At 47.2% G+C, this 24000-nt stretch overlaps 1 protein-coding gene across 14 annotated transcripts in view; it reads left to right on the top strand.

Moving 5' to 3' along the window:
• myt1lb (myelin transcription factor 1-like, b) overlaps nt 1-24000 on the top strand; it is a 106308-nt gene extending 82308 nt beyond the window's left edge. For 7 of the 14 annotated variants that reach the window (XM_040049661.1, XM_040049673.1, XM_040049664.1 and 4 more), the window contains 16 exons: nt 381-471; nt 3060-3167; nt 3952-4178; nt 6160-6446; nt 10271-10501; nt 12700-12821; nt 13248-13310; nt 14020-14088; nt 15035-15097; nt 15175-15258; nt 16480-16701; nt 18026-18120; nt 18441-18544; nt 19277-19420; nt 19973-20035; nt 21712-24000. In XM_040049661.1, the coding sequence (XP_039905595.1) occupies nt 381-471; nt 3060-3167; nt 3952-4178; nt 6160-6446; nt 10271-10501; nt 12700-12821; nt 13248-13310; nt 14020-14088; nt 15035-15097; nt 15175-15258; nt 16480-16701; nt 18026-18120; nt 18441-18544; nt 19277-19420; nt 19973-20035; nt 21712-21852 (2114 nt within the window). In that variant the 3' untranslated portion in view covers nt 21853-24000. The remainder of the gene's footprint in view (nt 1-380; nt 472-3059; nt 3168-3951; nt 4179-6159; nt 6447-10270; nt 10502-12699; nt 12822-13247; nt 13311-14019; nt 14089-15034; nt 15098-15174; nt 15259-16479; nt 16702-18025; nt 18121-18440; nt 18545-19276; nt 19421-19972; nt 20036-21711) is intronic. The other 7 variants (XM_040049667.1, XM_040049665.1, XM_040049668.1 and 4 more) reach the window with 7 other exon arrangements.

The following is a 24000-nucleotide window of genomic DNA, read 5'->3' as shown; positions in this document are numbered from 1 at the left end:
TTTTAAGGCGGCATGTGTTGTTGTGCATGATTGCTGGCTGTTGGTCGCTCTGCTCTTTGCATGTCCAGAAATTTCCCTCCATTTCTTGCTGGCTTTGTCCTGCTAAACTCAAATGACATCTTTTTATTCATGACTGCCCCGTTCCATGAATACTAATTTGAAAGAGCTGGATAAGTGGAAGCAATATGGTGGGAAACCTCGCCTGCCCTTTCAAACTAGTGTTCATTAAAATGAAGAAGAGGTCATTTGGGTTCACTCAGGCTCATTTCTTAATGATGTTTATAATGCCAAGCTCCTCACACTCTAATAGAGCTCATGGCTGATTGTAAGGGGCTCCTAACCTTCCCTGTCTTTCACTCCTATCTCCTGTCTGTGCGAAGTTGTGGCAATGTATGAGAATGTTCTTAAGTGTCCTACGCCTGGCTGCACGGGACGTGGCCATGTCAATAGCAACAGAAACTCCCACCGAAGGTAAGAGCTCAGCCCGGACCCAGCGCCTGCACCCCTCCTTATTTCGGTTATGTTACTGTTGGACTTGCTTCATGTTTTTTACTATGGGACGTATTTTATTTTTGTTTTTGTTTTTTTTTACTGTGGGACTTATTTCGGTTATTTTACTGTGGGACTTATTTTGGTTATTTTACTTTGGGACTTATTTCAGTTATTTTACTTTGGGACTTATTTCGGTTATTTTGCTGTGGGACTTATTTCAGTTATGTTACTGTGGGACTTATTTCGGTTATTTTGCTGTGGGACTTATTTCAGTTATGTTACTGTGGGACTTAATTCATGGTTTTTTTTTTACTATGGGACGTATTTTGTTTTTGGTTTTTGGTTTTTACTGTTGGACTTATTTCTCTTATTTTACTGTGGGACTTATTTAGGTTATTTTACTGTGGGACTTATTTCAGTTATTTTACTGTGGGACTTATTTCGGGGATTTTACTGTGGGACTTATTTCGGGGATTTTACTATGGGACTTATTTCGGGGATTTTACTGTGGTACTTATTTCGGTGATTTTACTGTTGGACTTATTTCAGTTATTTTACTGTTGGACTTTTTCATGTTTTTTTTTTTTTTACTGTGGGACTTATTTAGGCTACTTTACTCTGGGACTTATTTCGGTTATTTTACTGTTGGACTTATTTCAGGTTTTTTTACTCTGGGACTTATTTCGGTTATTTTACTGTGGGACTTATTTCGGTTCATACATGTTCGATGGATTCTGTTTGCACCCTTCGTGTCCTTTTCGCTTGATTTAATTATCCTTAAACTCGTTATTTTTGCTGTCCTCTCACATTATGTTTATGTGGAAACATATGGAGGACCAACACTGCCATATTTAAAAATAAATGAGTTAATCAAAAAAGCTGATATGTCTTTAAATACGTAAAACTTAGTCTGATGTGGTTTTTTTGCTGGCTACTTGTAGTCACACTACAGTGAAACTTGGACAGTAACTTAATTGCAATCAGTTAAAATTGGTCGTTGCCTGGTGTTTGTGTTTAATCTTTTTGACCAATGAGACGCACAGGCCTTACCATGCAACACCCTCAGCCTCTGCTGGGAGGCAGCCTGCCTCCAAACAACAGCAGCCCGACTCAAAGAGACTGGCGAAGGTTTTACTTACAAACATAGACAGGTTGCAGACACGCTGCACTCACCTGAGTCAGTCTGCAAGCATCAATTCCTGTTTCACATCTGTGAAGTTCTGACTGGACGGTGAATGTAAGCAGTTACATGACAACATGACAACAGTTTCACCACTTTATCAGAGTTAATAGGTGCATTATAAGAGCTATGAATCTTTAAAATTTACCCAGAATGCACTTTTTGAAATTTCCTGCAGTGAAACATTGGTTTCTGCTCGTCTGCGTCACAGACATCCCATCATACCAATGCTGTTAGAGAAAAAACCCTTCAGAATTTAGACTATAAAATGTTGGTGTAGTATCATTAATTATAATAATGCTGATTGTGATGGGGCCACGACAGGGCGCAGACTGAAGGTCCTCAAAAATATTCAAGTTGCACAATGAAAACCTCAGAGGCTCTTTGAGTCGTTACTTAGTTATTTTTGATTATAGCAGTTTTGGTCTTCCACAGATAGCCCTGCCTGGATCGCAGGACGTAATTAAAGTAGTCCAGCTGCCATATTTTAGTCGAGCCTGCTCCGAATGCAGCGGCTCGGCAGCATAAATCATTTATCAGCTCGCGGCGGGGAAAAATGGCATTCGTCAGGTGCAGGTTTGGAGGGAGAAACCAAAATAGCAGGGCGCTCGTGCCTGTCAGACAGGGCGAGGTGACAGTGAAAGAGGAGTGTCACCCACAGCAGATGCTCAGGGAGTCGGGCGTAGCAACAGCCATTAGCACCTCTCTGCCACTCAGCCGGGGTGACGGGAGAGGTGCAGACCTGGGAGGACCAGAACGCCTCCCCGCCGCGCTCGGTGACACGGCGGCAGCGCAAAACAGGCGCACGCTGCAGACGTGGAGCAGAAAGAGCTGATAGAAGCCTCCATCGTGTGCTCCTTCACACTTCCCCATCTGATGCACCCTGATGGCAGGTGCTCCACGCTGGCTCCGGGCCATTGTCACAGATCATTTTTCCAGCGCTGCAGCTGACAGCCTGGATGGAGAATAATCGGGGTTAAGGATAACAACATGAACTTTTGTCACATTTGGTCAGTTATTTGTCAGGAGGAAGTTGCGCTGCGTTTCCTGTCAGCAGGTGTTTGAAGGAAACGAGCACGTTTGTCCATATGGGAATATCTATTCTGAGAATGATTTTAAGCTGTTCAACCAGAAACACACAAGCTGTTACTGACTGTGTTGTTACTTAAAATGCAAATTCATTAATTTTCCTCACTTTTTAACACTTTGTGAACTACGGTAGACGCCGCAATCGACTGTCTGACAGGCAGATGTGCTCGAGCTGTTTTCAGCCCGGCTGACGCTCTGACAGGCGCTCTAACGAGCCCGACGCTTCGCGGCATGTGCGTTCGTTGTAACACTTTCACCTATCAAAACGCGTCCTCCACCACCCGCTCTCTCTTTGCAGTCTGTCAGGGTGCCCCATCGCTGCCGCCGAGAAGCTGGCCAAAGCCAAGGAGAAGCACCAGAGCTGCGACGGGCCCAAGTCCAACCAGGCGTCCGACCGAGTCCTAAGGTAGTATTCACTCCACACCCCAGAATTCAGCACAGTGTGTTCTGAATGCAGTGCAGCGGCAGGCGGGACGTGGCTTTGTTCTGGTTTAAGCAGAATAAAATGCTCTTGTCATGTTGGAACGTTATGTTCTTTCTTCACGTGCATCCTGTAATTGAGACTTGACGTCTTCCCCTTTTTTGTTTCATGCTCGTGTTCTCCCGTCCCCTGAGAACACATCCAAGAGACCGCATGTTCATCGCTCTGCTCGTCATGGACGCTTTATAACATTTAACAAAATTGGCCTCATTTATCAGAGCGAAGGCAGAGCTTTTTGAACGAGCGCCTCTGTGATAGTCATGAAAATGCTGTGATGAAAAAGTCACAAGTAATTGTGCGTTTTATATTTATATCTAACTGAACATCAGCAGTTTAAGATCTTGCATTTCATTTCTTCTCGGTCTCCGATTGAGGCCATAAACACATATCAGATGATGAAAGTGTATCAGAAGTATGCAAGAGAAATAAAAGCTTAAATTTAATTTAGCTGTTTTTATTGTCTACGCTTGAAAAATACTTGTAGCGGCATTATGTTTTTGAGAGAAGAGCAGAAACATCCATGCTGTGGCACATAAAAGGGACACGTCTCCATCATCCAGCCCCACCCTCCACCCTCTAACCCTCCGGTATTCCCATCTTCCCCTCAGTCTGCCCATTTTTAGCCGAACCCCAAGTTTCCTCTCCTCCCCCCGTGGGCAATGTTGAATGCCTCGGTCCAACTTCCACCCCCTCGTCATTTATTTTCCAGGCCAATGTGCTTTGTCAAACAACTGGACTATCCACAGTATGGTTACAAGAACAATGTTTCCACCAGCACGCCCCGCTCCAACCTGGCCAAGGAGCTGGAGAAGTACTCCAAGACCAGCTTTGACTACAGCGCCTTTGACGGCGGCAACAACCACCACGTGTACGGGAAACGGGCCATCGCTCCCAAAGTGCATGGACAGAGGGACACGTCGCCCAAAGGCTACGACGGTACGACAAACTCGAGACGTTTGTGTGACGCGTTTTCTAACACGCCGATGTTCCTTAGGAAGAGACATCGGGACCATGTTAAACATAATAAGTAAAGACGTATTTTAAAAGTCACTGAAATGAGTTTTCAAAGACAAAAAGATTCAAAATAGACAGAAATTCATTTTCTATTCGTTTGGTTCAGTTTGTTAGTAAAAACACTGAAAACCAGTAAAAACTGCAAGTTTTTAAATAATACACACTCTTCATTGTTACATTGTAGCAACTAGGGGTGTTTAACTTCACTTTTAAAATTTAAACCTTTGTAGGGCTGGGTTTTTATAATCGATTTACCGATTAAAATCGATTCTGGCTTGGATAACGTGATATCGATTCATTAAAATCCTGAATCGATTTTTTATATAAATTTATTTTGTCCGAAACGCCAGAATCTCAGGTTAAACCTCACAAAATTTCAGCTAAAACAGTAAATGAGAGCAGGAACACGGATTCTGCACAAAGACGTAAACACAAAGCGCGGACCCGCCGACGGATCAGAATCAGTGAGATGTGACTTTCTCACCCGACGGCACGGACACGGTTGGGGCTGGAAGCCAACAGCTTGCTGATTCTGATGTCTCAGCGGGTCCGAGTTTTATCTCTCTCCAAACATTATTGACCGAATCAGCAGCAAAAGAAAATCCAAACTACGCTTCACATAAACATCGTCATGAATTCACTCTGACTTGTGCTGTTTTGCTTCCACCAGGATAAAATCACACTTCACACAGCTCTCTCTCTCTCTCTCTCTGTACTTCAAGAACAGTTTCCCGTCTAAAAATCTGTTTTCTGCATTATTCGCTTGCTTGTTACGCACAAGTCTACCGTTGTTTACAAAAAAACGCTGTTTTTTTCCTTTTACTTCCGAAAAGAAAACCTAATTTCTGCCGTTCAACAGGCTTCTGAACAAATTTAAACGTTTTAAAATTATGCAAAATGCAAAACGCTTAGCCGTGTCTCTAATAAAACCGCTGTAACGTCAGAGGTAATGTTCATATGTTGATTAATGGTTTTCTTTAGTTTTTGATCTACTGCAGAATATTTTTATAAAATCCCAGGCCAGGAAAATCACCTTCATGTTTTTCTGTGTTTTATCTTCAGCTACTTTGACACAAAGGCATCTGCTGTGATGCTCACACCTTTGATAAAGTCTCGCGAGTGTCAGCTTCCTTTTTATAGATACAAAAATATGTAAATATACAGATCTGAATTATAATATTTCTGACTGTCTGAGGCAAAATTTCCCCGATTCAAATCGAATTGAATCAAATCGAATTGAATCGGAATCGAATCGATTCTGGAAATCAGTGACGATGCCCAGCCCTAGTAACAACCTTGAGACTCAGTGTAGCCCCGCCTTCTCCTGCTTCCTGCTCAGACTCTAGCAGCAGAGTGACCTTCATGTTTTATTCAGACCTCAGAGCAGCGACCGAGACACAAACTCATCAGGCAACAGTTCACCGAGCTCAGAGGTCAGCTGACCTGGAGGCTCCAATCACATCCTGCCCCCTGCTGCTAATTATCAAGAATGCAGCACATGGGAAAATTTGCCAAAGTGAAGATTAGTGAAATAAAAATCAGTAATTTTAAGCATTCAGCAAAGTTTCACTTTATAATTTTGAGAATTTGTGAAATCTGAACGCTGCTGAAACCTTCAGAGCGACTAACTCTGACATGCACAAACTTCTCAGTAACTTCTTTGCTCTGCTGAGAAAGAAACTGTAAGATAAGAAACAGTGAACCCTGTGAGTTTGTGACACATCTGCAGCATCTGCATGGAGCACGTCTAACCCGGCGTTAGTCAGTGATGTGCTGAACTAAAAGGTTTTGGGCTTCAACTCGCTGTTTCAGGCCTGACGTGTCAATCTGACGCTTTTGTTCGTATTTCTGGAAAAACTTCTGCTTCTTCTTCTCGTGTTGAATTTCTCGTATGCATCCGCAGCCAAACGTTACTGCAAGAACTCCAGCTCGGCCAGCAGCACCACCAGCACCTACGCCCCCAGCAGCAGTGGCAGCAGCCTGAGCTGTGGCGGCGGTGGCGGCAGAGGGGGCGCGGGAGGCGGCGGCGGGGGCAGCAGCGCCAGCAGCACCTGCAGCAAGAGCAGCTTCGACTACAGCCACGACATGGAGGCCGCCCACATGGCCGCCACCGCCATCCTCAACCTGTCCACGCGCTGCCGAGAGATGCCCCACGACATGGCGGGGAAGCCGCAGGACCTGTGCTCGCAGGTAGGGCGCCGCTATGATGTCCTTTAAATGCACCTGTTGTAAAGTGAGGTCAGCAGTCTTACCCAGTCTCACACTGCCGCGCATGGAAGTAGAAGATGAAGGCAGGAAGTCAGACACAGGAACAGCTTAGAGAATCAGTTCAATTTTCAAAATAAAAGACCCCTAAGCGCTGCTCCCGGAGTGATGCGAACTTCTGCGAGGGCTCGAGACCGACGTGCACCCGCGGGGTTACACAGGCGCAGCACTGATCCACCGCAAGATTATCTCTGTGCGTCAGTCATACCAACGCTGACAAAGAGCGCGCACACACACACACGCACACGCACACACGCACAGATCCAGCCTGTGTCTCACACTCACAGCTCAGCGGGCAGTTTTTTATTTTCCGTCTGGGGATCAGATAGGAGCAGGACGAGGCCCCGTTTGACACGGCGTGAGTCCAGTGTGTCATTTCTGAGGAGATAAGGTGACGGTGTTCCTGTATTATCTGCGCCCGGACGCTGAGCCGGAAAATGGAGGCCGGAGACGGAGCGCACAGCGGCGGGCTAATGCTGGCTTAATGCTAACGTTGACAGCAGAGAGCACGGAGGAGAAGGACAGAAGTGAGAATAAAGGAAAGGTGGCAGATTTGTAAATGTCACAGAGGAGAGGAGGTGTATCGCACAGGACTCGGGGTGTGGACGGTTTCTTTATGAAGCTTTGCCCAAACACACCTCCTGTTTCTCAGTCAGTCCCTCCTCCTCCTCCTCCTCTGCCTGCTGGTTGAAGGATCGGTCTGTCCCATGTCGTACAGCACTGAGGTCCAGTCTGACCGAGGCACCTCCACACTGTGTTCAGCCGAGTCAGAGCCGGAGCTTTCGGCCCCTTTTACAGCTCATTATTACACAAGCTGAGGTTTTACAAAAGGTCACTGCTAACCATTTATGCAGGTCACAGGGCAGTGCTGTAAACAGAGATACCTGGACCTCCCTGCGAGCGGCCACCTCCTCCAGCTCCTCGGAGGCATGCCCGTGTCCTGGGTCTGCTTTGCCAGTACAACATGCGACACACCTCAGAATGAAGCCACCCCGGAGGTTTCCTGGTCAGATGAACCCCCTCGGCCGACTGTTTTCTACTCCGAGTTCCTCCTGAGTGACCGTGCTGCTTCTGTCCTCCATCTATCACATGGCTGTAGGAACATAAGTGTACAAAGAAATCTTCACCACAACAGACCAGTACAGCGCTCCTCTCTCCCAACTTATTAATAAGAACCAGAGAAGTTGAATTCCTTTATTTGGGGCAGCAACTCCTCCCCAACCCAGAGTGGGCGGTCCTCTGTTTCCTGGTTGAACAGCAATCTTGAACTTGGAGATCTGCATCTGCCAATCACTCTCTCCTGGTAGCACCTCGCACCTTCGTCTCTGTGCCAGCTCTTTGGGTGAGGCAGAAGTCTTCCTCAGGTGGAAAAGCACGTTTGTGCATTTGTATGCATGTAGAAGGATGTGGACCAGACTCGTGTTGCTGACTGAGATTGCATCTATAACACTTCTGCTTCTATCCTGTCATGTTCGTGCTCGTCCTGTGGTTGACATGACAGCTCTTGGGCTTGGGCTGCAGACTTCCTTTGGCTCTTTGTGATGTCATAGAGATCTGCTATTCAGATCTGTTGATGAGGGGCAGCCAATCACAGGAACGTTGAAATCAGCTGGAAACGTGTCACGTTATTATTGTAGGTAATAGTCGTCGTTTGAAGTTCGCAGAGGTCTGAGAGCGGCACCGAGAGCAGGAGTCACGGCGACAGGAAAGAGCAGTCGCAGGAACCAGAGAGCAGAGCGAGCAGCGAAGCTGGTTTTATTTTAAGAACTGGAATTAGAGGGCGGAAATAATGTGGCCAGAACTAGTCAGCGACCTGGCCCCTTTACACCCAGCATTGCCATGGCAACGGAGGCCAGGGGTCACCGCAGGGGGTTGGGCGGATCAGGAAGGCGGCCCTCTCTACATCTCATCCTCGTTAACTCGATATGAAGGGGTGGGTCACGTTAATTGGGCAGTGACACACAGTACAACAGCTGACAAGGAGAGGGCGATGTGCTGAGCACGCTCACGAGGGCAACAAGTCAGCGGCACGCATGGTTTATCACTGTGCTCTGTTTGTAACCACAGCAGCACAAAGGTGCAACCAGTAAAACCAGTAAACTTTCACTCTTACTTACAATCCACAAGACTTTCATCCAGGACACTGGAGCTCTGCTCAGCGAGGTTTGCACAAGATCCGGCTCTAGTTTAAAAAGCCTTTGTCCCGGGCTGCTCCGTATCCTGGGATCACAGCAAAGACGGGAGAAGCAGCCGATGGGTGACGACGTTCAGTTACGAAGCCTCGGACACGAGCGAGTTTGTGTGGAGCCCCCTGTGGAGGGTGGAGGAGACTGCAGCTGTAGGGCTGGGTGAAACCTGCACAGAGCCTACTGTTTTATCTGACAGGTTTTACTCCCAACAAAACACAAAATATAATTCATGAACCAGACTGAGTCAGTCAGGGAAGCTGGGATGTGGTGTGTGTATAATCCAGAGGACTTTAATCCCAGAGAACGAGCTTCAGGTTCCCTGTGGGGACTGTATTCGTTCCCCTGTTGGATTATTCTCGTTGCACTTGTTTTTCCTGTTTGTGTAACAGACACAGTGCTGTGGAAAAGTCCTCTTTCACGATTTCTTAGTGTTTTCATATTTGTTTCAGAATTAGCTTTGATATCAGACAAAGACAACCCGAGTAAATACGGGGATGATTAAAAGCACCAAACTTTATAAATGATGAATAATGAGCTCCACACTAGCCTGATCGCTGTGAGACGAAGTGAAGCAGGCTGGAGATCAGTTCATGTCCTGAATTCAACGAGGATCCAGAACACACGGCGTGACCTCAAACACGGCGTCTGGATTCAGACTGTGGTGCACAGCGTGGGTCCTCCACAGTGACGTCATCACAAACACTGACTGCAGTCATTACAATGGTGAGGTTCAGGGGGAAGTTACTTTTGCACACAGGTGTGGATCACTTTGTCTCTGCATCATTTCCTCGGGTTATCTTTGTAAGCTGATAAATCTGCAGAAACTAAGAAATCATATTTTCCACACGACCCACAGAGACAAACATGAGCTGCGCAGACGCGTCCTGCAGGGAGAAGCCAGGCTTGTATTTCAGCTGTTTGGGGATTTTTAGGAGACGGGACTCGTGCATGATTTACTTTGTTGTTCCTCGTGTGATGTTTCCTCCTTGGATAAACGAGCCTGCAGCCGGGACGTTTGTTGGCTCCTTTTTGCTTCATGTCCCGAGTCTCGGCCCACTTCGTTACAGTCCAGTTCTGTCTCTATTTTTGGGCGTTGTTTCAACCGCCGCTACTCATCACCCCTCCCTAACCCTCAGCCTCTGCTCCCCCCGCGATGTCCGCTCACATTAGACTCACACCGACACACAAACACACACTGCAGAGCGGTGGGATGGAAGGAAAGAGAGACGGAGACAGAAAGGAAGAGGGATGCGCTGACGACCTCTTCGGCTTTTTGACCCTCTCCTGGATCTGTTACTGTGCTCTGCTAATGTTTCTTCCTACGCAGACTTGGGCAAAAACACCAAACAGAATTGGAGCGCTGTTTCAGATGTTTGAACTGCAGCTGCAAACTTTTCTTCCTCCTCAGTGTTTTGCCATCTCTGACCGTAGAGCCTGAAAATGTTTGACTGCTGTTAATCAGACACTCTCTCTCTCTCTTTTATCCCTTTCTCTCCATCCCCGCCTCTTCATCCTCCCGACTTTAAACGCACGCGCACGCCGACCCCGCACACCCTCCAGAGTCCCGGTCTAGATGTCGATGAGAACGGTACGTTGGACCTGAGCGTGAGCAAGCGTCTTTGCAGCGGCGGCGCAGGCGACTCGGTGCTAACGCCCCTTGAGCCCATGTCCCCCCAGAGGCAGGCCGCCCTGCTGGGCTCCCGCTGCTACGGCATGGGGGACGCGTCAGACTGCTGGGACCTGCCCGTAGACTACACCAAGATCAAACACATAGACGAGGATGAGAAAGAGGTAAAGGGGTCACGGCCTAAAGGTCGCCGAGATCACGTCTGTCTCCATCTTTGAATGTTCGTGACGGATGAGTGACGCGCAGGAGGGTGAGGGAGGGGAGCAGCGGACCACAGGCGGCCGTGACGCTGCCGGTGATAATTACAAAGCAGGAGTGTGTCTCTGGAAGCTGATAGACCATACAGTTGGCATGCGTCACTTACGCTGTCTGCTCAGCGAGGCTCAGCCCAAATTATCTCCCTCCAAGCCATTGATTCAACACTCTGTCTCCAAGTCAAACATTTGCACTGCCGTCTGATCGTCTTCGAGGTTTCTTACCTCGCCGTCTGACTCGCTGTTATATTTGGAATCATTAGAAAGTCATATGAGGGGGATTTTTGAGGGAAACCTAATGAATCTGCATGTTAATTGATGTCAGCGCCGCCGTGCGCGGAGTTACCGTCTCTGTTTGCGTCGTGCTCGCTGCATGCTGGCTTTCTGTTTTTACATTTTGCTCCTCTCCAAAAATGAATTATGCAAAGTAGCACCTTGGGAGGGAATCGGAATAGCTCATCTCATCAAAGAACTGCAGGAAATCAATGCACCACTGCTGCGACGGGCGCATGCATGTACAGTACATGTGCCTCTTTTGCTGTGTGTGAATATTCATAAGAGTGTGTGTGTGTGTCTCTTTGGGAGTGTGTAGATGCTAGCCTACTTTCTGCATCTCCGAGTATGCCTGCATCGTTCCCCCGCGTGGCCGCCTCGCAGCCTGCGCTCCCTTTAATTGGCGAAACTGGCTGGCCCGACCCAGCGTCGCGCACCCTGAGACAGCTTGAGTGCTGGATAATTTGGGCTGTATCTGGACCTGTCTCTTTATGGGCATTACTGTACATACACTGCAAGCACTGAGGGAAGGAAAAGAGGATTTGCATCCACGGCTGTCGAGCCCCGGCCGCAAGCACTGCAGACAAAGGCCCACAGAACGCAGGCTGCGGCGTGCTGGCGCTTCACCACATTGCCATCTAGTGGCCGAAAGCTGCATCACGAGGGGGCCGACTCCCTGAGTGTTCTCACCATGAATGTGTGCAAAGGCGCGAGGGAGGCAGTGCTTCCTCTCAGGGCTTACTTCCTGTCAGACTGACAGCGATGATCGTTCGACCCACACGTGACCACATCGAGCTCGTCCTACACTCACTTTGGTTTATTGTGTTTTATCAGACGTCTCCTACATTTTAAGATTTCACGCCCGCTGAGAGACTATTACGAGTTTATGAGAGAGACGCTCGCGAGAACGCTCCCTCAGACGAACGTGTGCGGTTGCTTCAAGATGAATTCATATATTTGAAACTGCTCACGAAGGCTGTGATCAAACTGCAAAGTTTGTGCGAGAGTCTGTGAAGCTCAGAGAAAGTACGGAGGATCAAAACCGCCAAAACAAAGGAATAAAAAGACTTTTACATAAAAAATTATCCAAAATAAATACAGGAATTAAATAATTTATAAATATATAATTTATTGATATCTGTGTTTTTATTTGCTTCTTTAATTGTCTCCAGTTTATTTTCCAAGCACACAAAAAATTGTACAAAGAATTTTGGCAGTTTGTGCCTCGAGTCTACGGAGGACAGGAACGGCCAAAATGAAAGAAATGCAATAAATATATTCATAATGTCAGTGAATATTTTATCAAATGTGAAAATCATTACCTTTGTTTTAATGTTCCTGTTTATTTAAAAGCATATGCATAAAGAAATGTAACAGGAAATAAATCCATAACTAAATATATAAAAACAGCACAGACACAAATAACAATGAAACATCATTAACTCTATTTAAATTATTTCATAATTATTTTACTTGTTTATTTACTTTATTTCTTATATTTAATTTATTTTATGTGGCTTTAAATTATTTGTTTTGTCATGTTTCATTTATTTCTACGCAGACGTATTTCATGTTTTGGCTGCTGGATAAATGAAGTTTATCTAAAAATGTCTCGCACATTTATTATCGGAGCCGTTTATTTATCTGTATCTGCTTAAATTTCCATACAGAAGTTTGTTCCATCATATTTGAAAATGTGCAGCTGGAAAAGATGTCGATGTGATTTGAGGTGAACTGTTCCTTTAATGGAAAGATTGGATTTATTGAAAAGTGTAAAACCACTAAAAAACCTTTTTTCCCCCCGTGTCTTCCTGCTCCACGCCCCCGTCCCACAGCCGGATGACCTCGACCCCTTCCACGACCTCCTGGACGACCGCTCCTACACCACAGACGTCAACATGCCGAGCCCCAAGCCCAAATTCCTCCAGTGCAAGGAGACGAAGAAGGACCTGATAACGTAAGCGCCCTCCCCCTCTTCCTCCTCCCACCTGACCCCACCTGCCTCTCCCCACTCATGCTCTGCTTCCCCTCCACCTTGTTTCTTCCTCCATCCTCCCCTCGGCCTACCACCTCCCTTCCTCCTCCCCCCGTGCGGCGCTGCTGGCAGTGGCTTTGCTCTATGACTTTTATTTCCCAGCGTTGCCCGTGTGTCCACGCTGATCTCAGACCTGGTAAATCCTGCGCTGTGGTAGACGCTTTATGGACGCGGCAGCTGTCAGTGTGGAGATGTCAGGAGTGTGAAGCAGAGACAGTGAAGCTAAACTGGAAACAATGAAAACCGAACACACCAGAAACGACCCCCCTCCCCCGCTTTTTCTCTAATATTCACTTTTCCTTCTCCTTCCCTTTGGGCTTATAAATCTGTCTATTTTTCCGGTGGCAGATGTCCCACACCGGGGTGTGATGGAAGTGGTCACTTGACGAGCAATTTCGCCTCACATCGAAGGTGTGACTTCCTTTTCTCCTGGTGGATTCTAAGTCTATTTCTCTTTATTGTTTTCAGCTTACCTCGACTATGCTGTCAGACACCTGTAGGCTCTCTCTCTCCCTCTCTCTCTCTGATCTGTTAGCCCTTTGACTATTTGACCGGTCACGCTGAAGCGGGGCTGAAATACGGAATAAGAAGAGACTAGAAATTAATTAAAGATCGGCTACATTTTCCTAAGCTAAACCCCGGGATGAAGCCATCCCTCGATGGGCCGTGCATAAAGCCGTCTAAGCTGGTGTTATTCGGTCCTCCAGGCCTTTCCCACAGCGTGATGCAGACTAAGCATTCAGAGACGGCAGGTGGAAGCAGAAATGCTGAGTGTGGGACAAGTGAGCACGGAGCGAGCGAAGGCTCACGCTTTTGGATTCCCCACATCGAAACTCACGGCAAAGTTTCCGGAAACGCCCTTCAGCCCCGTTTGAGCCAAGCGCTGCACCCAACCTTTGGCCACGGGCGCAAATACTCAGAGGGTTAACGTTAAAGCTCAGCTCCCTGCACGTGCATCATGGCTTTATAACATTTCCTGGTTGATATCGTGTGTTTTCTGTGCATGCTTTGGAGCGGAGTGTGAGTGCAGGCTGCTTGTGTTGTGTTTCAGTAGTGGGAGTGTTGGAGTTTTCCCTCCCTGATCCTTGTGTGACTAACGCTCCACTGCTGTATTTTCCAGTCTCTCAGGTTGTCCTTTAGCTGACAAAAGCATTCGAAGCATGCTGGCCAACAACGCGCAAGAGCTCAAGTAAGGCGTGACATGATTCACTCACACGTTTGATTTGTATGTCGAGCTCACACAAATGTACGCGCTGCTGACAGAGAGGTTTGCAGGCAGGGCCTGAGTGAAAGAGATGAGGGGACTGAAGAGGTCCGAGTGGGAAAGACGTGCATGTGATTTAAATGTGAGGACGTAACGACAGCAGCAGGAGCTCGCCGCATATTTTAGAGATTTTATGGCAAAAAAAGACGTAAATATTGTTAAAGAAGCCTCCGGATTAAGATCAGTAACATCCTCACATCTGCACGCGGAGCTGCTCTAACCCTCAAGTTTCAAAGGGATGATATTTGTACCGGACGGTGAGCTGATCAGTGCTGAGTAACATCCCAGAATTTCACCTAAACTGCAGCTCGGACTTGTTGGCGGCTCAGTTACTACGGTAACCTCCCGGCAGCTGTGTTATCGGTCAGATGATGTGATTTAAAAAGCTGAGCACGGCCGTTATGAAAGGATGGGGATTGGCTGGCTCTTAGAGCCTCCGGTGGACGTTAGAGGAACTGCGGTTTCTGACACTGAAGCGCACGATCTGATAACCTCGTGTCGCTGTTGTTCCCACATCATCATAATAAATGTTGTTCCAGGTTCAACATCGCAAGTGACCAATCACATTGTTGTGACGTCATACTTTTGCAAGGCAAAAAATGCCTTAAAAAAAAAAATCGACTTGACTTGCGAGAAACCGCCTGTGTCCACCAATCCAGCAGTTAGAGTTCATTGCATTTCAGGATACTGTTCTTTAATAAACGGTAAACATTATACATATTGTCCTTGCAACACTGGAATTTCATAAATGAATGAATGAATCAGATCATCCGTCTTAAGCAGACCTCGCAGCTCTTTCCTTTAGCTGAATGTGGCGTGTTGCAGCTGAGATGCCGTAGGCCCTGAGCCCTTTTTGCGTTTTGTGCCCCAGGTGCCCGACACCAGGGTGCGACGGTTCGGGACATATCACTGGCAACTACGCCTCACACAGAAGGTAAAGCACCGCCGCGCCGTGCACGTATTAATCCTGCAGATCGCTCTCCTCTCTGTAACGCTGTCATTTATCTACAGTCTTTCAGGGTGTCCGCGTGCCAGGAAAAGTGGGATAAAGATCATCCACAGCAAAGAGAACAAGGAGGACCAGGAGCCTATCAGGTGCAGTACAGACACTCATCATCTGTCTTCTGTCTCCCTGAAACGCCGTGATAACTCCTCCTCCTGGACCAGCTCTGCTCGCCACATATTTCCCGCGTGACACGTGATGTGATGTATGACTTTTAAATGATGCAAAGGAGCCGTGCACGGCTGTGCCGCTGCTCGCCTCCTGTAAGCAGGAGTCAGTATGAGCTCTGACAGGACGAATGTCCTCGGAGGGCAAAGTTTGTACCGGAGTGTGAAGGAGAAAGTCGGAGAGTGCGGGTTGTGTGAGTTCACAGGAGGCTGGGGGAGGTTCTGCAGTCTCCTGCAGACACACACAGGTAGGAAAGACAAAGAGACGGAGGCAGAGAGATTGATTGACTTTAGCCGAATCCCGCGATGTGCTTCTCTGGCCTCAGCTCTGCAGCTGCATTGATTTCTCTGGTGGTGCAGAGCACAAACAATACTCCGACGCTCCTCATTCTGCCGGATTGCGAGGACAGTCGGCTCACGCTGACCGTGTTAGGATGCTCCGCGGTTACAGGGCGTGCCGAAAGAGGAAGACAAGCTGCTGCAAACGAGAGCGTCTTCCTGGTTTATGCACACTTATCGGTGAGGCTCACTGAGACGGCATGATGGAGAGTTTATGTGAGGAATGAATGAAGGGGCGGGGAAACGAGATACGCCCCAGATGTAGATCTAATCAGATATTTCTCCTCAGAAAGAAACTAGTAAAGCAGCTCAGTCTGACGAGTTCAGACTGTCCTGCATGTGTGAGAGGACTGTCCCATCACTTCAGGGGAAGCTTTGGGCAGAACAGACAAAGATGAATGAAATAAATTCCTGTCAGTGCAGAAAGCCGGTGAACCTCCCTCTATCTGTTTTCCATGAGGCTGAACTAAAAGCAGACAGAACTGATACGTCCACGGCTTTAGCCGTAATCCGTTGTGCGTGCTGTGACATTTGGAATAATTTACTGCCTCGATGCATCTGATTAGCGCGGGTGTTGATGCACTGACACTGTTCCCCCCCCCCGCGATAAGAGCCGCCACTGGGACAGCTTTAAAATAAGATGATCGTATCTTTGTTTAAATCAGAGCGAAAGCAAAGACGCAAAACAGAAAAATAACATCAGCTGTTCAGCAATTCGCCTCTGAGGAAGCACGAGCTCCGGCTCACAGGTCACAGAGAGGACGTTATCTCCTGTATGATGAAAATGTGATTTTTTCCCCCCCTCAGGTGTCCGGTCCCGGGATGTGACGGTCAGGGTCATGTGACAGGGAAGTACGCGTCCCACAGAAGCGCGTCCGGATGCCCCATCGCAGCCAAGAGGCAAAAGGACGGATACCTGAATGGCATTCAGTTCACGTGGAAGTCCGGGAAGACGGAGGGCATGTCCTGCCCGACGCCGGGCTGCGACGGCTCGGGTCACGTCAGCGGAAGCTTCCTGACGCATCGGAGGTGAGTCAGGGGTGTGTGGGTGGAGCTTTAAGGAGAAGAACGTGCATAAATGTCCCTACATAAATGGATAAACACAGGCAGCACTGTGATGTGTTATTAGGCCGGTGCTGTCTGCAGGTCTGCAGTGTGGATGGAAACACAGTAAGCAGGCAGACAGGCGGATCAGGCAGGGCTGCGTCCTACAGACAAAACATTAGGAGAACAGGACCAGATGGAGGCTTCAGACGATGGAAGAGCTGCACAGTCTGCAAACACAAAGCCCATCGAGCTGATTCAGGATGAACCGGACAGAAGGGGGACGGCCGAGCAACCTGTGGGAACTTCTGCCACAGACGAACACAGTTTCATCTCCACCGTAGGAAAAACAGCTCGACTGCTGAATGAGTCAAAAACTCAGCGGTCGAGCTTCCATGCGTGCAGAAAGAGCTCGCAGTGAATAAGCAAACATGTGTCAGGAGACAAGCATAGATGGAGAGCTTTTAGCCTGAGCGTCACTCACGGGGTTACATGTCTGACTGCAGGACGTTTTTAGCACTTCCTTTAGCTTTTGCATGGAAACCAATTACACTTATATGACATATACAGACAGCGCTGGAAGCTCTATGTCCAAACTCAGCTTCTGTTCAGTTCCAGTTACAGTAGCTTTGTTTAAAGCGTATTGCACACCGCTACATGCTGCTCCCTTGTGGACATCTTACAGACAGTGCAGAAACTGCACGTTGCATATAATGATGCAATGAGCATCTTTGGTAGGACACCTACAAGGGGTCGTGTCAGTCAGATGTTTGTAGCTGTGGGTGTTTGGACGTCTGCACGGCTCTGCTAACAGGGTTAGCAGCTCACAGATCGACAGTCTGAGGAAGCACCAGTTTGTGTATTTATTGATTTCTTTTATGTAATTGTGTATTTTATGTATATTATGGTTTTATGTCTTTAAAAATATTTTATCATTTTTTAAGGTTTATATGTTGTGTTGTTTTTTTTTAACTATGGACGTAAATTCTGCCAATAAAGATTGATTGATTGATTGATTGATTGATTGATTGACAGTATATTAAATATGTGCCGGGCTTCAGATGACAGCACTGTGGGCTGTAAACATGTTTATTTCTGGAGCCTCTGCTGGACGCTGCAGGAACTGCAGGCTGCTGCTTGGTTGAAGTTTGCCACACCAGCACGAGTCTCTTCTTTAGGAAGAACACACTGGGTCGGGGGAGGGGGGTTTGTGTTTTCCATCTGTGGAGAGCGTTGGCTCGCTCTGTGTGTGTCTGTGGCGCCCATCATATACTGAAACAATGCTTCCTGTTCTTGTCGCTGCCTCCAGTCTGTCAGGTTGTCCGCGTGCCACCTCCGCCATGAGGAAAGCCAGGCTCTCCGGAGTGGAAATGCTAACAATAAAGCAGCAGCGTGCCAGCAACGGTAACGGCAGCTACCACTCACACACACAATACAGCCAATCAGGAACACGGCCATGGAGCGATTTACTGAAGAGACTTCCAATTCCACATAATGGACCAATCAGGAGTGTGTGTGTGTGAGAGTGGGTGTGAATAATGAGGGGAGCCGAGGAACAGGGCTGGGTTTGCTGTAATGTGTCTGTGAGGTTGTTGAGTCTTAATTAGCTTAAACGAGCTGGCGCGGCGTAGGTGGAGGTGGTCGCACGCCGAGCGTCCGGCACACTTTTTAATTATTCCACACAGAAGGATCTCGTGTGATTGAGAGTCCCTCCTTGTGTGCAGGGCTGGAGCACGACGAGGAGATCAAACAGCTGGATGAAGAAATCAAAGACTTAAGTGAATCAAATTCACAAGTGGAAGCAGACATGATCAAACTCAGAACACAGGTGAGTCGCTTCCTGTCTGTACCGGGTGTGATTGTAAAGTTCTGCAGCTCCGCCCCTCAGAGCTCAAAAGCCAAACGTTGTTATGGAGATTATGAGGTCACGAGGCGGAGCTAAAAAGGTTCTGGGGAAGTGGATCAGCTCCTTGAGCACCTCCTCCTGTAATGCTGCCTCCAACTAAAGGTGTAATTTGAAGTGACAATCTAATAAGATTTACCTGCAAATACTTAGAGGTGGGTACGCTAGAATAAGGGGTGGCGATCATCTTGAAGTGAGGGGAACACATGTCAAAGTGGACATACGTCTCACGTAGCTCCTCCCCCTGCGTGTGCAGATATCAGTCAGCAAACCGCTGAACTGGAGGCCAAATTAAAGAGAAGCAAAAGGCTCCCTCAGGCTGGACTGTTCACCAAATCCCGGCTTAACGCCAACATTACACGCCTGATTAACGTTTAGCCTTCCCTTCAAGGTCGTCTCCTTGTGCACCCCTGGGCCTCCTACCTGTAGATCCTTCGCTGCAGCTTGAGCCTCAAACGTGCAGAAAGTAGCATGAATGCGTAAATGGTACTACGCCTCCTGTGGATATTGGGGGAATTGCGGCTTATTTTTCAGCCCTGGAGGCTGTCGAGGTGGATTTGCAGAACTTTCTGGTCACACCTCGTATGAGCCGATCCTGCAGTGGTGCGTAGCTGCCCGTGACGCTGTGCGCTAACTCTGCACCGTCCCTCTCTGCAGATCACAACAATGGAGTCCAACTTGAAGTCCATAGAAGAGGAAAACAAGGTGATTGAACAGCAAAATGAATCTCTCCTGCATGAGCTGGCCAACCTCAGCCAGTCACTGATTAACAGTTTAGCTAATGTCCAGCTCCCTCATATGGTAAGGGCCACCAGGAACGGCAAGCCAGCAAGTTGCAGATTAAAGCTGACCGTAGCATTATCTGTGTATTTAAGCTCAGCCCAATGTGCATGCTGCTTAGCCTGAAGTGTGGGACGCTGCTTGTCTCTCCAAACAGCGAAGGGGAGTGGTAGTTTCTCTCAGCGTCTCCATGAACAGAAATATTGAGGTTTTTGTCTTTTATTGTTAGTTTAACTGTTTAGGAGGAATTAAAGTGCACGTTTATATACATGTTCATCTGTTTGCTCTCAGTGATTAAAAAAGTGTTTCATGGTAATCACACTGCTCTCATATCCTTTTATTTAACGAACACGTTTCGCTGACAGAGGAACGAGTGAAACTGGAGCATTTTATAAAATCAACTTTTACATTTAAACATTTCCTCTGGTGAAAAATGTCCACAGCACTGCAGCAGAATCACCAATGAAGACCAGCTCATGTTGTTTCTCAGTTAAATACTGCCATCTAGTGTTTGATTGTGAGACTGGTTTCTCAAAGGGATTTTAAAGGACATTGTCCCTCTTTTCCTTCCAGAAACCACTGACGCACAAAGAGCCGCCTCTGAGGACTAACAGCTGCTTACAGATGCACCAGCAAGTAAGTGAGCAGCGATTCATGCACTCTGCTGCACGTCTGACGCACTTCTGTTGTTATGGAAGCAAAGAAAGGTGATTAAACACCTTAATGTGACTCTTAATCAGCACTAAATCCTTAATGTTGGTTTCAGAAACATTTGGCTGCCGAGTTTGAACTGGTTGATTTGTCAGATATATGAACTCTAGCTTCCGGTGTCCGATTGAGATGCGCCGATGCGGCCGAACTGTTCTGGGGGAGAAACTCAATGATGAGTCACAGGCTGTCTGCCGGCACAGATTTTACTCCAAACCTGTCAGAATGTTCACCGCGTCTCAGAGCAGACCTGGAGTTTAGGAAGTCTGAAACAGTCTGTCTCTCAGCCATGTGAGCTACAACAATGGACGAGTCTCCCGAACAGCTTTTTCCATCACAAAAGAAACGTCTGAAAGGACTCACAAAGTCTGCCGCTAATCTTTGAGCTGTTCATTTATTAAACCACAGAGCTTTCATTCTCATGTGACGGACTTACAGGAAAAGTTCCTGCACAGACCAGTCCCGAGTTTCTCTGAATTTTCACTGGACACAGACTTTGGAGGAACCAGTGTTGGACTCCACCATCATCAACAGCCCGCAGGAGGATTTGGGACCTCTGCCACCTCTCGACCTCAGCGTCACCTGATCCTCGTGATGCTGACGCGAGGAGATGATGTCATTAAAGCATGAGTGCAGACGCTAAACTGGCCGAGAGCTTCATCCAGTGATGTGTCCTCCAACGCAACGATGACAAGGTTGACGTCTTCATGCTGTCGTGCTTTACAAAGAACAGGAAGTTACAGCACTGTGCAAAAGTCTTGGGCCACCACTTATTGTTTATGAGAGCAGGACTCTCTTGTCATTTTTGAAGTGCTCATGAGCAACAGTTCTGCTTTCTGAAGCGTTTTCTTTGGGTTCAGTCCTTCTGCCCAACCATCATCATTAACTAACACTGACCTAACTTTGTTACCAGCAGCCTGTCACACAAACACTTGTTCCTGTTTCTTTAGCCGACTCTAAAACAGTATTTTTGTACCAACAAGGTGATTCCTAAAGAGCAGTTAGCTGATGATCCGTCTTTAAGAACGAGAGGAACAAGCAGAAACCTGACAGAGGGCCTGAGAGATGATCTGGATTGATCAGACATGATCTCAGTGAGAAACGACTGTCAGGAAGCCAGTCTGAATGAAGGGAAAGGCTGAGGTATGAACATGACATAAGAACTGGACTGAAGAGCAGAGGAACAGGTCTGACGGAGAGCTGGATCCACATCCTGGTCCGTATGTACGAGGAGGTCCAGCAGTGAGCGTGTGCAGCTGTCTGTGATGCGTTGAGTGGTTTTGGCATTTCTTTGCTTCCGTACTTCACGTGTCCGTGTTCCTTCTGTTTGTGCTCATGTACCAGTGATGCTTTAGCACAGGGGTGGGGAGCTCCAGGTCCTGCAGGTTTTAGATGTGTCCTGGTTTAAATGGATAAAGGACCTCCTCAGCATATCCTGAAGTTCTCCAGAGGCCTGGTGATGGTGTGCTGACCCAGGGTGAGATTAAAACCTGCAGGACTCCGGCCCTTGAGTTAATAGCGTTTTACTCTAACATGGAGTTTGTAGTGATTGATGATTTTTTGCCTCTGACGGTGTCCATGTGGTGCTTTTTGTTTTCCTGCAGGAGCCAATCAGCGAGCAGAACTTTGACGCCTATGTCACCACTCTGACGGACATGTACACAAACCAGGAGCAGTACCAGAGCCCCGAGAACAAAGCGCTGTTGGAAAACATCAAGCAAGCCGTCCAAGGGATCCAGGTGTAATCAACCAATCAACAAAGGGAGACTTTTTGTTCCCGCCGCAGGTGTGGGCGGCGAATCAGAATCCACGTACAAACAGGCAGCGATGGTTTGATCTCCTCGGTCCGGCGCACTAAAGTGTTATATATTCTAAATTCTGTTCTCTGAAAAAATTGCGAGGCTCTAAGTGTAGGAAGAGCTTTTCGTTCTCTCTTTTCTTTCTGGGTCTCGCTGTGAGGGAGAGAATCGGTTTTTGAGGACATTCACATTTTGTACGTTTTCATATGAGCTCACATAGTGTCATGTATGTTTCTAGCTGCTCATGTATGCACATTTTTAGTGTATATTTCTGAACAGTAAGCTAACGCTAACGGAACGTGAGCTCTTTTTAACGCGTGGCCACGAAGCATTCGAGATGAAAAAAAGGTGGACGGTGGAAGCGAAACGCAGCGATGGAGGAGGATTTTTCTCCTCGCACAGTGGACGATTCTGGACTTTTCAATGTTTTTTTCCTCCTCCTTCTTCTTCTTCGTCTTCTTCTTCTTCTTGCGTGTAGATTGTTCCAGAACAAGAACTGGCTTTGCGGATCGCTTTATTTTCTGCCAATGCTCGAGAAAAGTTTGTGCTTTGTTTTAAAGAAAAGACGTGCAGCTGCAGGTGGGGGCATTTTTAAAATCGGTGCTGTAAACGAACCCGGAGAGGAAACTGACCTGATGTTTGTATGAATGTATGTATGAACAGTTCTATTGGAAACATCATTACACGGAAACCCGATGGTGGAAATCCCGTTACCTAGGAGAGCCAATTGAGTCCTAGGGGAACGCGTCATGTTCACATGCTCATCGTTAATTAGTAGAAAAGACCTACAGAGAGCTCTCTGCTATCAAATCTGCTCAATTTGGAGACTCGTGTGGGAAACGTCTCTGCAATATCAGAACTATGGTTTCTAGCAGGGAGGCGATGCAATCTGCAAAGGAAAAACGTTGGTTGGGTATATGCAATCTCTTGTTTATAAGCATAGCGGGGTAACAGGAATCTTTTTAATATAGCCTGTAATGTAAAATATTGATTTTTATACAAATCTTTTAATACAAAAAGTCTTTTTAAAAAAGGAGGAGGGAACCTGGACGTGGAGTTTTAGGAGCAGAATATATGAGTTCCACTTTTTTTCTGTACGACTTTGCACAGGGACACCTTCGTTTCCATGTTTTGATGTTCTTACAGAAGCTAAAAGCAGTACCCGAGAGCCTGAAGCGAGGGTTTCCGAGGGTTTTGTAAAGAGTATTTATAGAGTATGACAGCGGGACTTACAGGGTCACTGTCCCCACTTATGTGCCAGTAGACTATTTGCACTTGTCCTTGAAGATATTATCCTTACGTACGGCGGCGTGCAATTTCCCAGGTGACCTCTCTGGCACACGATCGGATTTCGTACCACTGAGAGAGGAAGAACAGGGACTTGGTTCAAACCATAGCAGTTAGCTGTAGGCTACTATCGAGTGTAAAAACATTCAGTCATTTTTGCTCTGTTTTAGGAAGATGAAGTTATCCCCCGCAGCACTTTATATCTAATCACTGTACAAATGGTTAAATAGTCAATCAGTTCGAGGTTTGAATAAAAAATAAGCGGAAGCGGCGAAGGCGTGCTGGAGCCTGACCTTCGCGGGGCCACGCCGCTGTGCGCGCCCCTCCCTTCTCCTAGTCGTCCTAGTCGTTAGCGCTCACGTTCAGGATTTGCCTTCTCGAGAGCGAATGCCAACGGTGCTCGTCGTTGTTCACCTGACCGAATCTCATCTATTGTACTTTACCGTCCTCTGTCGGGACTCTGCTTCCCATCATCCATGACTGCGTACGCCTTTTTCCACAGCATCGTGTCTGCAGCTTTTTGCCAATATAGTAACGCTTCAGTAGAGTAATAGCTAGTACCAGTTTTTGAATTAATTCTCATTACCAGTGAACATGGAGGAGGGACTTTAAAGCACAAACCGGCTGCTCATCTGACGTTGGGACATAAATAACAAGCCTGAAAAAGAGTATCTGTGACTATCTATAGGGAACGCAAAGAGGTCGTCGCATATTTAGAACCTTTCATAGAAACTATTGTGAATTCATCAGAGTTTATTATTTAGTCGGAGCCAGCTGATTTAGTTGGAGGTTGAGTTCAGTGACCAT

The sequence above is a fragment of the Simochromis diagramma genome, unplaced genomic scaffold (genome assembly GCF_900408965.1).
Source record: "Simochromis diagramma unplaced genomic scaffold, fSimDia1.1 OVJJ01000456.1, whole genome shotgun sequence".
NCBI lineage: Eukaryota > Metazoa > Chordata > Actinopteri > Cichliformes > Cichlidae > Simochromis > Simochromis diagramma.
This window is presented reverse-complemented; position numbering and strand designations above follow the sequence as displayed.